The sequence below is a fragment of the Takifugu rubripes genome, chromosome 19 (assembly GCF_901000725.2).
Source record: "Takifugu rubripes chromosome 19, fTakRub1.2, whole genome shotgun sequence".
NCBI lineage: Eukaryota > Metazoa > Chordata > Actinopteri > Tetraodontiformes > Tetraodontidae > Takifugu > Takifugu rubripes.
The window spans coordinates 7,682,252-7,698,319 of NC_042303.1; the positions used below are offsets into that span (position 1 = coordinate 7,682,252).

General features: G+C 45.8%; 3 protein-coding genes and 1 long non-coding RNA gene across 4 annotated transcripts; 1 reads left to right on the forward strand and 3 right to left on the reverse strand.

The window, feature by feature from the left end:
- Positions 1–1,728: 1,728 nt before the first annotated feature.
- LOC115246832 (uncharacterized) lies at positions 1,729–3,204 on the reverse strand. Its single transcript, XR_003885927.1, has 2 exons — positions 2,880–3,204; positions 1,729–2,274 (listed from the first exon to the last, which is right to left on the reverse strand). It is a non-coding gene; the product is annotated as an uncharacterized lncRNA (long non-coding RNA).
- Positions 1,744–9,403, forward strand: LOC101064200 (activin receptor type-1B-like). Its single transcript, XM_003973183.3, has 9 exons — positions 1,744–2,129; positions 3,700–3,945; positions 4,994–5,260; positions 5,343–5,573; positions 5,653–5,820; positions 6,377–6,533; positions 6,602–6,726; positions 6,800–6,930; positions 7,043–9,403. Exons 1-9 carry the CDS (start codon positions 2,063–2,065, stop codon positions 7,166–7,168), a joined length of 1,518 nt encoding a protein of 505 aa, XP_003973232.1. The 5' UTR covers positions 1,744–2,062; the 3' UTR covers positions 7,169–9,403.
- A 96-nt stretch (positions 9,404–9,499) lies between these two features.
- On the reverse strand, positions 9,500–13,579 carry LOC101070084 (protein kinase, AMP-activated, gamma 1 non-catalytic subunit). Its single transcript, XM_003973206.3, has 13 exons — positions 13,482–13,579; positions 12,735–12,786; positions 12,534–12,634; positions 12,371–12,452; positions 12,235–12,293; positions 12,099–12,144; positions 11,957–12,011; positions 11,690–11,816; positions 11,403–11,568; positions 11,289–11,326; positions 11,064–11,210; positions 10,647–10,746; positions 9,500–10,572 (listed from the first exon to the last, which is right to left on the reverse strand). The coding sequence occupies exons 1-13, from the start codon at positions 13,488–13,490 to the stop codon at positions 10,562–10,564; spliced, it is 993 nt and encodes a 330-aa protein (XP_003973255.2). The 5' UTR covers positions 13,491–13,579; the 3' UTR covers positions 9,500–10,561.
- A 291-nt stretch (positions 13,580–13,870) lies between these two features.
- Positions 13,871–15,610, reverse strand: LOC101069857 (tectonic-1-like). Its single transcript, XM_003973205.2, has one exon. The coding sequence runs from the start codon at positions 15,430–15,432 to the stop codon at positions 13,888–13,890; it is 1,545 nt and encodes a 514-aa protein (XP_003973254.2). The 5' UTR covers positions 15,433–15,610; the 3' UTR covers positions 13,871–13,887.
- Between the last annotated feature and the right edge of the window lie 458 nt (positions 15,611–16,068).

Consider the following 16,068-nt stretch of genomic DNA (forward strand, 5'->3'; position numbering starts at 1 on the left):
CTTAGGGGGTCGTCTAATTATTAGGTCACATTTTAGCTATGCTGCTATAGGCCAAGGCTGCCGGGGTCACCTGACAGGCCTCTGTCACCCCTCTGGGTCCTCTCCTCTCCTCTCCTCTCCTCTCCTCTCCTCTCCTCTCCTCTCCTCTCCTCTACCCCTCCCTCTCCTCTCCTCTACCCCTCCCCTCTCCTCTCCTCTCCTCTCCTCTACCCTCCCCTCTCCTCTCCTCTCCTCTCCTCTACCCCTCCCCTCCCCTCCCCTCTCCTCTCCTCTCCTCTCCTCTCCTCTCCTCTCCTCTCCTCTCCTCTCCTCTCCCCTCCCCTCCTCTCCCTCTCCCTCTCCCTCTCCTCTCCTCCCCTCCCCTCCCCTCCCCTCCCCTCCCCTCCCCTCTCCTCTCCTCTCCTCTCCTCTCCTCCCCTCCCCTCCCTCTCCTCTCCTCTCCTCTCCTCTCCTCTCCTCTCCTCTCCTCTCCTCTCTTCTCCTCTCTCTCTCTACCCAGCCGGCCATCAGCAGGAGGGTCCCCCTACATGAGCCTGGTCCTGCTCAAGGTTTCTTCCTGTTAAAGGGTACTTTTTCCTTGCCACTGTTGCTTGTCTGGGGTTAGGCCCTGGGATTCTGGAAAGCGCCTTGAAACAATTTTGATTATAAATAAAGATTGATTGATTGATTTGAAGATGATGATGGTGATGTGATGATGTGAAGGTGGTGATGGTGACAATGATGATGGTCATGATGATGTAACAATGACAATGTTGGTGATGATGATGGTGGTGATGATGATGATGGTGGTGATGATGATGGTGGTGATGATGATGATGGTGATGGTGACAATGATGATGATGATGTGAAGGTGATGATGGTGGCGATGATCCATCAATCAATCAATCTTTATATAGTGTCTGTTACAATCAAAATTGTCTCTAGGCGCTTTTCATGTAGGGGGACCCTCCTGCTGATGGCCGGCTGGGTAGAGATGATGATGTTGTGAAGGTGATGATGGTGACGATGATGATGGTGACAATAATGATAGTGGTGATGATGATAGTGACAATGATGACAGTGGTGATGATGATGATGATGATGATGATGATAGTGACAATGATGACAGTGGTGATGATGATGATGATGATGATGATAGTGGTGGTGATGATGGTGACATGATGATAGTGGTGATGAAGATGATGATGATAGTGACAATGATGGCAGTGGTGATGATGATGATGATGATGAAGATGATGATGATAGTGACAATGATGACAGTGGTGATGATGATGATGAAGATGATGATGATAGTGACAATGATGACAGTGGTGATGATGATGATGATGAAGATGATGATGATAGTGACAATGATGACAGTGGTGATAATGATGATGATGAAGATAATGATGATAGTGACAATGATGACAGTGGTGATGATGATGATGACCTCTTTACTATCCAGATTTTCTAGATGATTTTCTAGATGAGCTTCTTGCTACTCTTCCCTCTCTTCAGTTGCAGAAGGTGCTGAAACTCAAGGACGTGGTGTCCTTGAAAAAATGAATACTCAGAATATTTTTAAAACATATTGCGGTTTTTTTTTTTCGTTTGACTCATTGGCGTCTCAATTCTGAAGGAAAATTTGAGTCACTTCCACTTGCGGGTTCTCATTTGTGTTCCTATCCGAAACCTTTTTTATTGACGAGACCCCGAATAACCCGGTTAAAAAAAAGATTGACAGACAAGAAAATGCCAGGTGCTTTTATTGATATTCGGTAAATCACGTTGACTTTTAATTAAAAAAAATACAAAAGTTCAAAAGAAAACTACACACATGCACGTCCAATAGCATTTCCCATTAAAAGCCCTTGTCACTAGCAGCAATCATGGCCATCCCGCCTTCATGTTCGGACCAGATGGTCTGGCTGCGGTGAGACCGGGGCCGGTGCTGCTACCTGCTGGTGGAGCCGCTCCTGCTCGCACCGTCCTCAGCCCTCCGTCTCTCCCATCACGCCTCGACATATTCCAACCTTAGCTCCGTCAACGTGCTCCAATGCGATGAACCTCCACTTCAGCGATCATGGCTAACTTACGGATTTCGTTGGCCGCCGTGGTGGTCCAGGCTGTGCTGTACCGGAGCTGCGACGGTGGGTGGTTTCTGCCCGTTGTTGTTGTTCGCTAACTCGGACCTGCTGCCATCTTCCAGGCGTCGGTGTCGGTGTCGGTGTTAGCCGCTAGCCGAAGCTAGCTGCCTTAGCAAACCCAGCCGGGTTGACTCTCATTTCTGTCGGCCTACGGATTTCATAGAAAAACACTTTTAGCTGGGTGGAGGAAAACATTTTTTTTTTTCGTCCGGCCACTGTCAAAGTCATTATTCTAGTTTAAATCAGCAGCAGGACGTTTGTTTAAGAGTGAAGAGTGTGAGCTCGCTGATGGCCGGATTGTAAATAGGAGCCGCACAGCTTTTGTAACAGTTGTTTATGTCGAGAAAGGGTTGTTTGGAGGGGGAAAATGTCTAATTTCTCCTATAGTGTTGTGTCATTACACTTCTAGTCCGTTTATTTAGCAAGTTGCAAGGCAGTACTGTCAAAGAGTGCGTTCATACGGAGCTTGCAAGTCATAAATATTAGGTCATTTTAAACATCAAATGTTCATGTTAAGGTTGGAAAGATTCATTCATATTGCATATTTATGACTGGCATTAACAGCCTGTCTTCATATAGATATGGCTGTTTATGCCACACACACACATATATATGTATGTATATATATGTCTATATACATGACACACACTGTTTAAGTTGGCACATATTGTTCTTTTGCTCTTCCACAAATCTAAAAGCCTAAAGAACCGCTAATTCCTAAGTAAATCTTATTAAGAATATAAAACTATGTACCTTTATCTCATTTCCTGTTTAAACATTGAGCTTTGCTATTTCCATGACTGCTTGAGTAATCAGATAATGAGGGTAGAGCTTGTTTTATTGGCGTGCATGTGGCTCGATTCACACATGTTCAAGTCTAAATGGCAATTAAATCCTGCGTTTAATCATTGATTGAACCGTTCAATGAACGGATGCTTTTTGCACCGTGGACATTCGCAGAAGTTAATAACAAACTACAGATGTTCCATCTTTGACTCCATGGTTTACTACCTGGTGTTGCCGAAGGTGGAGTCCAGCTGTTCCTGCAGCTGCTGATTGGCTGGAATAGTGTGGTGTGTTTTGGCACATGCCACATCTTTTCAGTTAAAGAGCCAGAACTGTGGACAAACACAAGATTTATCCATTTCCCCTCCCTGTGTGCACTCAGAATCTGCAGTTTTGTGATGATTCAGTTTTTGTTTTTATCAAACGGGTGAATCAGAGGAATGTGATTTGGGATTTTGTCTTCTTTGTTCTCTGGTCGATTAACTTCTCTGTTTTTATGACTCCATGTTTTATTACATTACTTCTTAAGTCCCTGATTTCTGACAAACATCCCCTGCACGCAGCCTCCTTCATGTGGGCTTTTTGAACCTCTGGAGGCTTCTACAGAATTGTTGGAACGCCACATGTCTGATTATCAATACCATTTCTCAAAATACATGCCACTTGATGCCCTTGCATGAACTCGCCCAGCAGCTGCCGTCACCGCCGCTCGCACGCGGCCCGCCCCGGCAATCCTACATCGAGTTCTTCCTGCCGCGGTGATTCATCTGACCTTCCGTCTCTGCAGCTTTGTGGTGTAACTGCACCACTGCCCAGTGCGAGAAGACCGGCTCCAGGTGCGAGACCGATGGAGCCTGCATGGCCTCCACTTCCTTCATCGGCGGCGAGGTGCAGCACATCCGTATCTGCATCACGCACGACAAACTGGTGCCCCCCGGACAACCGTTCTACTGTCGCAGTGCAGAGGGCCTGCTCACCATCCACTGTTGCTACACAGACTACTGCAACAGCATTGACCTCCAGGTCCCCTCAGGTCAGTATCCCACAGTGTTGCTGTCACCATTTACAAGTGGCTGTTGCTCAGCTCACTGATTGATAATAAAGCCCGGGCTCTTTAAAGAGCTCGGCTGGCTCGTGAGTGGTTGCACGGTCGCTTTTACTTTGCTTTCCATCGTCCCTCTATATGAAGCCGCTTTGCTAAACTTAGCGCCAGGCGCATTTGCGTCAGAAGGGCGGTTTTAAACGTATAGATTTTGTTGTGGGTAGTTTGAGCCGCGCCGCCTTCGACCGGCCCATAAGATTGAGAGTGTGAGCACAATGCAGGCAGTCAGACATGCAGCAGCTTGTTCTGGCCTCGACTGGGTCTGAGAAGGAGCTCGTGCACCTCGTTACTTCAGCGCTCTGAATAAAGAGGAGACCCAGTTTGAACCAACACTGTGATGTTACTATTGTTGTTCTGCACCAGTGCAGAGAAACGCAGCAAGGTGGAAGCGCGTAAATGAGCAAATGGCAACATAAAAGTCACATTTCCACTGCGGGAGGTCCTGGTAAACACCGGGGCAGGAACTTTACTGGACCCCTTAGTCTCGCTTGGCTCTCGATGGCCGTGGCTCCAGCGCGGGTTTGGACCCCCCTCGGGTGACATCACGAGGTTCGATTGCCACATAATCTCATTGTGACAGCTTCAACCCAGGCGAGTTGCCCAAAAGCAAAAATAACAAAAACAACATTGAGGAAGTAAACAGGAGCTGGATGATCTGAACGAGATAAGGTGTTTCAAAGAACACGAGAAGGCTTTTTCGGGTGATGTCTGATGGCGTCACATCCTGCCCCCAGTCGACGCCGAGTAAACCTCACGCGCCACCCAGGAGTTATTCAGGTCTGATCTGAGTACCTTCCCAGGAGCAGGGACTTGTAAGGCCCCATCAGTGTTCCTGTGGCCCTTCATCAGAGGTTCCTGCAGTGGAGACATGCACCTAAATATGCATCTCAGAAGACAGGAAGAGGAAAAAGAGATGTAATAGATGCTATTATTATTATTGTCAGTTAATTGTGATGTTTTGGCCTTTTTTTCTGTACAGTTACGCCTCAGTCAGGACTCGGGGGAGGCTACGGCCCCGGCGGAACATGGGGGCTGGTGGAATTGATCGCTGTGATCGCCGGGCCGCTGTTCCTGCTGTGCCTGCTGCTGCTAGTGGGTGTGTTCCTGTACCAGTACCACAGGAGGGCCTACAGCCACAGGCAGAGGCTGGACGTGGAGGACCCTTCCTGTGACCACCTCTACCCAGCCAAAGACAGAACCCTGCAGGACCTCATATTCGACCTGTCCACTTCTGGCTCAGGTTCCGGTGAGCGAACGGTCACTCTTCCCCTTCACCTTTTCAAGGCGGCACTGAACCACACAAGTGTTCTCTTGTCTCTTCGGAGCAGGTTTGCCTCTGTTTGTCCAGCGGACCGTGGCCAGAACCATCGTGCTGCAGGAAATCATCGGGAAAGGTCGCTTTGGAGAGGTGTGGCGCGGACGCTGGAGAGGCGGCGACGTGGCGGTGAAGATCTTTTCATCCAGAGAGGAGCGCTCCTGGTTCCGAGAGGCTGAGATCTACCAGACAACCATGCTCCGCCATGAAAACATACTGGGGTTTATAGCCGCCGACAACAAAGGTGAAACCCAAAACGCAAAGCTCTCCTCGCTTTTATTCTTAGATGGAGTCTTCACGAGTCCTATGTGGTTCTTCCTCAGACAACGGCACATGGACGCAGCTGTGGCTGGTGTCCGACTACCATGAGCACGGGTCTCTCTTCGACTATTTGAACCGTTACTCCGTCACGGCTGAAGGGATGATCAGACTAGCGCTGTCGGCCGCCAGCGGGCTCGCACACCTGCACATGGAGATCCTGGGAACACAAGGTAGAAAAAAGCAATGGCTTGGACTTTGCTCTGTTTCGGCTGAAGAAAAAAACGTCTTCCTGACCTTCAGACTGCTTCGTTTGCAAACCGTTCGCCTGTGAATCATTCGCCTGAATTACTCATCCTGGAAAATTAAAGCGCCCTTGACAATTTTCCTCTTGCCCAACAGTCTATTCTTATTAATGCAACCGTTGTTCGGCGGTAGAAAGTTGCTCAACTCGCTCTGAAACAGTTGAGCCGTTGTTTGAGGTGTAAACAGAAAGCGGTGGTTTTGACAACATGCCAGGGCGGCAGCAGCGCGTCTGGGAGACGGCTACTAAACAAAACACAAAAGTGCTGAAACGCAAGACGGAAACGAAGCCCAGAGGTGGCGGCTTCTGCCTGAAAGAGCTGATTTCGCTACCAAACACTGACATTTACTGCCGCAGACGTTGGTACTTAGAGAAGCAGCGGTTCTAAATGTGTTTGTGGCTTCTGACGTGCTCATGTGTCAGATTTAACATTTTTATTGACAAACGGGGGCTTTGGTGTTCTCTAAACGTGTATGTATACACAGGAAAACCGGGCATCGCTCACAGGGATCTGAAGTCCAAGAACATCCTGGTGAAGAAGAACTGCACCTGCGCCATCGCTGACCTGGGCTTGGCTGTCCGCCACGACTCCGCCACAGACACCATCGACATCGCGCCCAGCCAGAGGGTCGGAACCAAGAGGTTTGCGCTGACACACACTCTCCTGCGTCCTCTCTCTCAGGTCTTACCCTAACAGGATTGTTCTGCAGGTACATGGCCCCAGAGGTTCTGGACGAGACCATCAACATGAGACACTTTGACTCCTTCAAGTGTGCTGATATTTATGCTTTGGGGCTGGTCTACTGGGAGATAGCTCGCCGTTGTAACATCGGAGGTGAGACCGCGGTCCGGTGGGTGACTTTCTCAGTGTGAACAGCGGTGTTCTGAATGTTGTCCTGTGGCCTCAGGCATCCACGAGGAGTACCAGCTGCCCTATTACGACCTGGTACCTTCTGACCCTTCCATAGAGGAGATGAGGCGGCTGGTGTGTGAACAAAGGGTCCGACCCAACATCCCAAACTGGTGGCAGAGCTACGAGGTATCAGAAGGGTTCAGTTTAGTGGTTTCTGCTGATAGAGTGTGTGTGTGTGTGTGTGTGTGCGCGCCCACGCTCATTGAGCCTGTACTGGTTTCCTACCCTGCTTTTCCAGGCTTTGCGGGTGATGGGCAAAATCATGCGGGAGTGTTGGTACGCGAATGGAGCCGCCCGCCTGACAGCACTACGCATCAAAAAGACCCTGTCGCAGCTCAGCATTCAGGAGGACATTAAAGTCTGAGCTCGGGCAACCGAGCGCCGCGACGGACGGACGGACGGACAGGCGGACAGAGGAAACGCTGCAAAACGGGAAGGGCTTTCTCAAGGAACGCACAACGTAAGAGAAACGAGGAGTCGCACTTTTAAAACGGGATTGCGTAGACACTCTTGACACTTTGGGAGCCACATGATTCCTGACAACCCCCTACCTCGCTTATCCAGCCACACTACCAAGACCAGTTTTCCCTCTGTGTCCTCAGCTACTTCTACCCTACACCAACTTTTTTTTTAATCTCTTTACACTAGTTCGTAAGAAGACATCATCCTCATAAATGCAATTGGTTTTTTCTTTATTTTTGGAACGGGAAATTGGGATCATTGAAGGCGTTGACGGTGTTTTCAATAAGAGTTGAACTCCTTTTCCAATATTTGCTGGTTTCATTGTTGATCTAAGGGTATTTCTGGTTTTGCTTTTGTGCCACATCCTGTAAAAACATCCTCCACAGAGTGGAAAAACCTATTTTACTGCAAATGTGAACTTCAGTCAGCCTGACGACCATGTGAGCGCGTACGGAGTAGCTTTGAGAGGGGTTTGAATGCAGCTCGTCCACTTTCAGCAAGGTCTTCAAAGTCACTGGAACATTAGGGCAACTTTCCGTTTGTGGAGTTGCTCTTTGGACTTGTTGCCTGGAGCCATTCTCCATAAAATGTTGTCAACCTCAGGTTTTTTTTATGCTTACGGCGCCGACAAAGAGTGTTCCTCATTTACTGCTTGATAAAAGGAATCGGCGAGGACATAATTTGGCTTCAAAAAAGAATTTGTCTTTTTGTTAGTGATTCTACAAGCAGCAAAAGTGGGCACTGTCCTTTATGTCTGAAATCGAGGAAGCGATTTAAAAACAAAACAAAAAAAACATGAATTAAAGAGTGCGAGACAGTAAAACAGGGGGGCTGAAATGTGTTGGAAGGGCTGCCAGGAGGCCGTGAACTTCACTGGGATCAGGTTGGAAATCTGTTTCCAGAATCTCCCTCTTAAACGCTAAAGTGAACGCAGCTTCTGTCTGTTGTTCAGCCGACAACAGGCAACGTTGTCCCAGTCCAACACTCCTGTAAACATCTGTCTCCGGCAGCAGCAGCCACTGTTATTTATTATTTATCACTGCGTCTTCAATCTAAGGCACAAATGTATTTTGTCTTTTAAAAAAAATACGGAATCTGAACCTAGATTATATATATATAATATATATAATATTTTTTTTCCAAACTACTGTATATCCACTGTTCTTTTCCCCTCAGGGCACATCCTCCCAGGCCAAGTACCTATAACCACTGCACATATATTAATTTTTTAAAATAATAATAGTGTGCGCGTGTGTGTATGTGTGTTAATGAGATTTAATGCTGATTGTATTTAAGTGTTTTATACAAATTTTTGTTGTTGTTGGAAGAAAACGTGAGGCTTCTCTTGCTATCTTTCTGAGATTTAAAGTTATAATACTATAATCCTAATCATTTTTCTCCTCGTGTTGATTCATACCTCTTCACTGTGTAAATTATACATGGGTTCATTCATAAATCACTGCCTACATTTATGTTGCAGGCTGCATGTTTGTCTTTGTATGTAGGTTCAACAGGTACCGTCTGTGTATGTTATTTATTTTTTTTAATGTTGTTTGTTGCTCTCAGGGCCTAAAAGGCCACCTGTGCATCCCTACTGACCTCGCAGCATTCAAACCAAACTGTCCTCTCTAAATAGACCCTGGCCGTGGGCTCGTTTTGTTTGTTCCTCCAATCTCTCACCAACGGAAACGAGAATGTTTATAGAAACCGCCGCGGTCGGTTTCACTGACGGGAAAGCGTGTGGTTTTTTTTTTTTTTGTGAGGACATTTTGGCTGGTCTTCAGAAGTCCAAAGGTCAGTTTGAGGGTAGGAGGCGAGGGTCCTTATGAAGGTATAAAAACAAGAATGTGTGTGTCGGGGGGATTTAAATACTACTGAAATATCTCAATGCTGTCTGGCCTGTGTGTGATTTATACTTCTCATTTGAAATGTCATTTTAGTTATGGGGGATACGTCTGTCTAATAAGTAGTTGGGATCGTACATATAGCGTCTTTGATGTTTTCTACCCCCCAAATAAAGTCCAAGTCTGAAATCAGTCATCTGGCCACAACAAAGAACTGCATCTGTGTAAAGACCCCCCTCAGATCTTCAATCATGTACCTTCACACATGGAATAATAAATGCAGTTGTTGCCTACATAGTGTCTATTTATTTACTGCACACAACTACAGTATATCTTCATATAATGTTTTTATAAGTAGGTAAATAAAACACAGTAATATAGAAAAGGCAGAAGGTCAAAGGTTTTTATTGCTCTTTTGTTAAATTATCCTCTAAATGCAGATTAGTACAAAACCTGTGTGTGTGTGTGTGTGTGTGTGTATATATATATATATATTTTTTTTTATACATACCAAAACATGAAATATGGTGTGGTTTCTTTTTAAATGCTGGTCTTTAGTGAACTTAACATTGCGAAACAACTGACATCTACAATGAACCTGTAACACATCAATATTATTGTTGTCTATAATTACCTGCATACAGAAATATAACTGGACGAGAACACCTGACTGAATCCACTGTTGGGACATGTCTGTAAAAGTGAATCCCTTTAATATCACGGAAAACAAAAGTGCAGCTTAGAGAAAAATGAAAAGCACGCACTTTCTTCCACGTCAAAGCAAAATAAAGAGCCGATTCAGCAATGACCTGGATGCTTTACAAGGATGGGCAGAAATCATCCAGGTTTCTTTCTTAGCTGCAGGAATTTAGAAAATCCTAAATACTCTGACTCAGGAAATGATGAAATTAAATAAATATTGAACGATGTTTGCACAGAGCTAGCAGCTATGTGGTGTTTGTATGGTGCATCCACTTTGACATACCAGTAGAGTACTTCTATGGGGTGTTGCCACTAAACGAGTCTGGTATAAATATGTATAATCAACCACCAGTCGCTAGCATGTGAGTGCTCTGATGATATAAAGAAGGTCAATTGTGTTTTAAGGCTCCTGTAAGCAGCTGTGTGCTTCTGGATTTCAGTGTCCTCATTGAACTCAAATGCTGTGACCAAAAATGATCACAGGTAGGTTGAAGGATTCCTGGGCAATCATGCAGATTCAGTAAATTGGGAATGATGCCACTTCCTCTCCACGCGATTCTTGTGTTGCAGGTGGTATTGACCACTATCACAGTTCTATTTTGCTGGACTGTCAGCTCTTCATCTAAGGGAAAGGTGGTATGTAAGATACATGGGGATGATGATGATGATCCATATGCCTGTTGGCTCGACGCCCCTCGCGTCGACCACCTTCTACAAAAATGCAGCCTTTTTCTGTTTTCACAACTTCCTCACAAGGCACCTGTGTTGGCCAGATCAGACGTTACAAAGGAGACAACGGTCGAAAATGAGCTGCAGATGAGCGGCTGGACTCACCGGCGTCGCCGTCAGTCAGCACGAGTGCCTGGAGGATATCTGAAAGCGAGACGATTCCCTTCACCACCTCCTGCTCGTCCACCACCACCAGCCTGTGCACCTGAAAGAAAAACAGGAGACGTTACCCACGTGCTTTTATCTGGAGCTGTCCTATCAAACACCTCTAGGGCTCAGAAATACCTTAGCAACCGCTCTTTTTAGCTAGCAACAGAGACACGAGAAATTTACACATATCTGATTGTGTTGCTGGTTCTTTTCTCCACAGCTCTTTCTTTGTCAGGTTGAAGCACCCATTTCACCACTGTGTGGGTTTTCTCTGCACTGTTTTCCTGCCACAGTAGCTTCTGAGGTGTGACCACTCACAGGCACAGAAAGGTTAAGGGGAAAAGAGCCCCGTTAACGAGGGGGAAGCATCACCTCGGCGTCCACAAGTCTGTTGATGATGGTCTCCAGGGTCTCGTGTCTGTTGCAGGTCAACACCCCTTCAAAGTACTGAGAGCGATGCTGTAAGGCTTTGGTCACTGTTACATCCAGGTTGTTGTACGTCTTCTCGGCCGCCAGGTTCTAAGTGAGCAAAAGCCTTCAGATTAGAGGTTTCGGCATTTTGCGCCGCGACTGTCGACTTCAAGGCGATGAACTTACAATCACGTCAAACTTTGAGTAGATGTCCACCACTCGGCCTGCAAGACAGAGGCAGCGTGTTAGCACGAAAACATGGGAAACCTCCTGAAGAAAGCAGTCAGACGTGTTTGATACCTCTGTCATCCACAACAGGCAGTGCGGACACACGCTGCTCCACAAAAATCCCCAGCGCCGTGTACAGCGGCGTGTCTGCACGCACCACCGCTATGTTCTGGAATGTTCCTATGTTCAGTTCCCCAATGCTTTGGCTCAAAAATGACGGTTTAGGCATCTCTGATATCTGAAAGGGGGGTTGCAAAGACACGGAGAACTGACTGAAATTCTAAATCAGTAATTATACACTTAACATGTAGCCGACAACAACAAGTAGATTTAAGTATTGTCAGGCAACAGTGACTCACAAAAAGCTTCAGAAACTTGAGAATTCTCTTGTGTGTGAGAATGTAGAGGGTGTTCCCTGTCAGGGGGTCGATCACAGGCAGCCTGTGGATCTTGTTCTTCAGCAGGGATGAAACTGCATCATACAAACTGTTACAGAAGCAAAGAAAAAGTATCCAGGTGACTCTTGACATCAACTGAATGAACAGCTATATGATCATCCAGGAACCAGGTCAATTGTAGCAAAAAAGTATTAAAAAATATCGCTACCAAGAAAAGAAAAATCACACCTAGCACTAGGAGATATGCAAACCAAGGGCTTGAATGAGTCTTGAAGGTAAACCTCTATGATAAATAAAAGCAGACAATAGTTTTGTTAGCTGTCAGCTCTCAGTAGAAATGACACAACGTTAGGCATTCAATGGTGCTCACCTCTCCAGGTTTCAATTTTGTGCTCTTCCAACTCATATATTTGAACCTGAATGAAAAAGGTAAATATTGCAATGCAGCTTATGTTCCAGGTGATGCTATTATTCAAAAGGAAAAGGTGCTGATTCCAGTATCTTACCAATGGAGATTTGTAGTAACGATGAAGGATGTTGATGAAATCTGTTATGGTTAGCATCCCTACAGAGACACGTGAACAGTAGTGAATCATTCTCTTATTAACACAGACTGGGTTGAGTTCACTTTTTTATGCTTACCAACAAAGCACTGCTTCTTACTGTCCCACAGAGGTGCAGCTCGTACCCCATTAGAAACAAGAGCAAAAAATGCTTTCTTGACCTGTCAAACAGATTCAGTTTCATTTGATGGCCTAAGCGGAAGCTACTGGAATCAGGGAATGATCGGGGAAATGTGTTTCACCTGAAGAGACGTATCAAACACAACCAATTTGGAGCTCGTGGGCACGAGGTCGTAACAGCGGTGCGACTTCATAAACCTGGTGTACACATTGTGCTCCGGGTCTAAAGCAATGAAAGGGAATTTTCAGGACAATGTTTGGTTATGCTTCCATCTTTCGTTATATGAATATATTGATTTTTTAATATATATACTTATATTTACCCTCATGAACAAAATCCTTTTTGCCCTCAAGATCTTCAATAGTTGCTGGAATCTGAAATATCAGAGATCAAATATGTTGGGCATTTGTTACACGTTAGGGATTTTGGGAGTGGTAATAAGGCCATTCATATGTTACCTTGGGCGTCGTTTCATTTTAAGTTAACAATTATTCGTAATCTTTTAATTCTATGTACAGGATTATACCCAATTATTACCGAGGGAAGGGAAATGATGTGACACAAAAAGTGCGCAGGATTTTATCATAGGTTTATAAAGGAGGGACGAAGATTTTGGTTAAAACATTATTGTAAGCTTGTTTTTTTAAACAATCATTAAACGTGTATTCAATTATCACTTTATAACGGACGTTATTACTCTTTACTTTAAACAAGTCCGGATGCCGCAAAGACAGCATCGATAGCGTAACTTTAGCATTAAAGCTAAATGTGATGATTCAAACCCGCTGGAAGAACTTTGTAATTTAACAATGACGTGTGAGACAGTTAACATAACAAGATAATACAGTGTCTATCTTATTGAAGATGTACATTACAAAGGTCGCCCTAAAAAAAACAGTCGCTGTCAATTACCTACATGACCGTGAGACTGCTCTACTGTTCTATGCTAAGCTAGTTAGCTGACAATTTTCCCGTGCCTTCGAAAGTTACACCAGTCAAATCCAAGCATTTAAATGGTTTCGACTGGGCCAGCCTACCCGTGGAAGACCAAGAAAGGCGGATAACTTACACACTCCATATTCCATTCGAAGTATCACCTTCGTGCAGCCCGACTCGCTCGCATGTAGCCGGATGTTGCTGATGACAGCTTCCGTTCCGCAGCTGACGTCACGCAGCGGGTGTTTGCAGTCGTGATGGAAATTTGGTTCATTTTACAGTTTTAAAAAACGTCGGACGTATTGATATCGTGAGTTAAACGTTTTGTCATTGGGTTTAATTTGTGATTTCAAAGCCCACGAGGGAATGGGAACCGAGGAATTGCAGGAATGGTTATTATTGTCACATAAAGGCACATAAAGAGTCTTTTTTTTTTTAGTAAGTTTATCCTTTATTTCTTTGTGTTTCACACTCAGGACCACAAAAAAGCTATGCCACATCAATCAGCCACACACAGTAACTGGGAACAAAATCAGAGATTAGACTAAAGGGTAAAAGAAGTTAGAAGGTAGTGTTGCATCGACAGTGGGCTTTGCTCTGTAAACAGGTGAAGCACCAGCACTGACAGCTACAAAAGACACTGAGATGCTGACTAGCACGATGTTGGTGCCTCCGGATAACAAGGCCAAACTGCTGTTGCCGGTTTGTATTATTTCCTGGATGCTCACAAGCTGAGCCTGGGGGTTCACCAGAGACCCATATTTGGTCCACTTCATTTCCAGATGAAATGACACAGGGATGCTGCAACCCTGTATTCCCCCAGGATGGAAGTTGCTCCTGATTGGCAGCCAGTCTTGGGGAGCATCTAATGGGGAGTTTCCAGAGGAAGCTACATACTGGGGATAATTTGATCCTCTCAGAACTCTTAACATAGTTTGCGAGACAAGAGAACAGTTGACATTTTCCTCCAATCTTAATGTGCAGCCAGACACAAAGTCAACACCGAACAGGATGGGTGAACGCTGATGTGGGTTCCTGAGACAGTCCTGGTCTGCAGCACTATACAGTACAGACATGGTGTCTCTGGGATTGATGCTTCTAGTAATCCCATCTGCTGTCATGGTTCCAGACACAAGAGGAAGTCCCACCGCATATCCGGGATTCCCACTGTAGTGGACAGTCGCCTCATCCTGAACAAATGCTATTTGAAACTCCTGCAGTAATGGTAGCGCTGCTTCGTGGATAAACCCGATCACCAGAGACAGCATCACATTCACAATTTTCCCAGCTGGGGTATATTTAACCACATAGACCGCCTTTAGCACCACATTACTGCAGAGAGTTTGATTCAGGAGTCTGGGGTGGAGATTTTCTCCAGCAGTCACCTGTAGCTCAGACTGAGTCCCTTCCACAGACTGGAGGATGACTGAAGTTACCTCCATGGGAACCACTGAGGCATTGTCAATCCGTCCAGCTAACATTTGAATACTGGTGAAGGATGCCATGTTGAGGGTTGGCAGAGTGCTGCAGTCTTTCCTCAGGTCCAAATGTCTGGAACACCGACTCCTCTGTTCCACTAGGAAAGCTGCAGGATTGGTGTCCACACAGTGAGCGCTCACACCAGGGCTCGGCAGCCAGAGCCGCCCCCTCTCTCCCCTCTCTCCTATGGTCACCATTATATCCCCATACTGATATCCAGAGAAGGCCGAGCCTTCTGCGGAGGACATCCGAACACCACGTTCTCTTGAGCTGAAAAGGAAGCTGGTAAATTGTTGAAAAAGGGAGTCAAAGCTGCTGTCGGTAGGAGGTTCTGGAGGAGGATGAGAGAAACCACCGACAACATTCTGTGAGTGGATGCAAAATAGATCGCTGCTCGTCTCCCTCCGAACGGATGACTGGAGTTTGGAATAACCATCTCTTGTGTTGCCTAAAGAGTAACGCGCAACATCCCGGCTGCATAGACGCTTGCTGCCGCCAACAGAGGTGACGGAGCAGCCTGTGAACAGGGCCACTTGGTCGCCACAGTCAGCGTCGCAGCAGCAGTTACTGTCACACGCATCGTTGTGCTCGTCACAGGGACACATGCTACCAACGCCAGCGGCTGGTGTGGGCAGGCGACCGGAGACTGGCAGCGGTCTGGAGACCAGAGGTGATGGATGGTCGCGATGGGTGGCATTGTTCGGCCTAAGGCGCGGCGCATTTTCGGTAGACGTTATCAGAGCAAACGCCACTAAATAAAATAACAAATTAAAGCAGTTCAAAGGAAACCAACTAACCCTGGGAATCGCTGCCATTTACAGAGGCTTTGCTGGGACTATTATCAATGGGTCAGTGTCTATCAGGATACCCGATCGTTGCCTAGTTAAGTGAGGTATTGACTTCTTTGAAGCCTTTCATCTCTGGTTTTCGTTGATGTCCATTATATAAGTTCTCCCCTTTGATGTTGCCACAAAATGAATTTGATTTCTTTAAAAAAAATCAATAAAATTGTAAAAAAAATCAAAAAATTGCATTCTCGACCAATGTCATGCACTGTCTTTTGTTAATTTAAATTCAAGGGAGCGGTTTTCAGGCTTTCACTGGGTTAAAGTCAACATCAGGTCAGTTTAATGTTAATTATTCTCTGCCAAAGAGGTTGTGTGATAACTGGCATTTATCTTCTGCCTGTTAGTACAATAACTAATTTTTCTTAATGTATACATTCTATAGGTGAAAGTCAC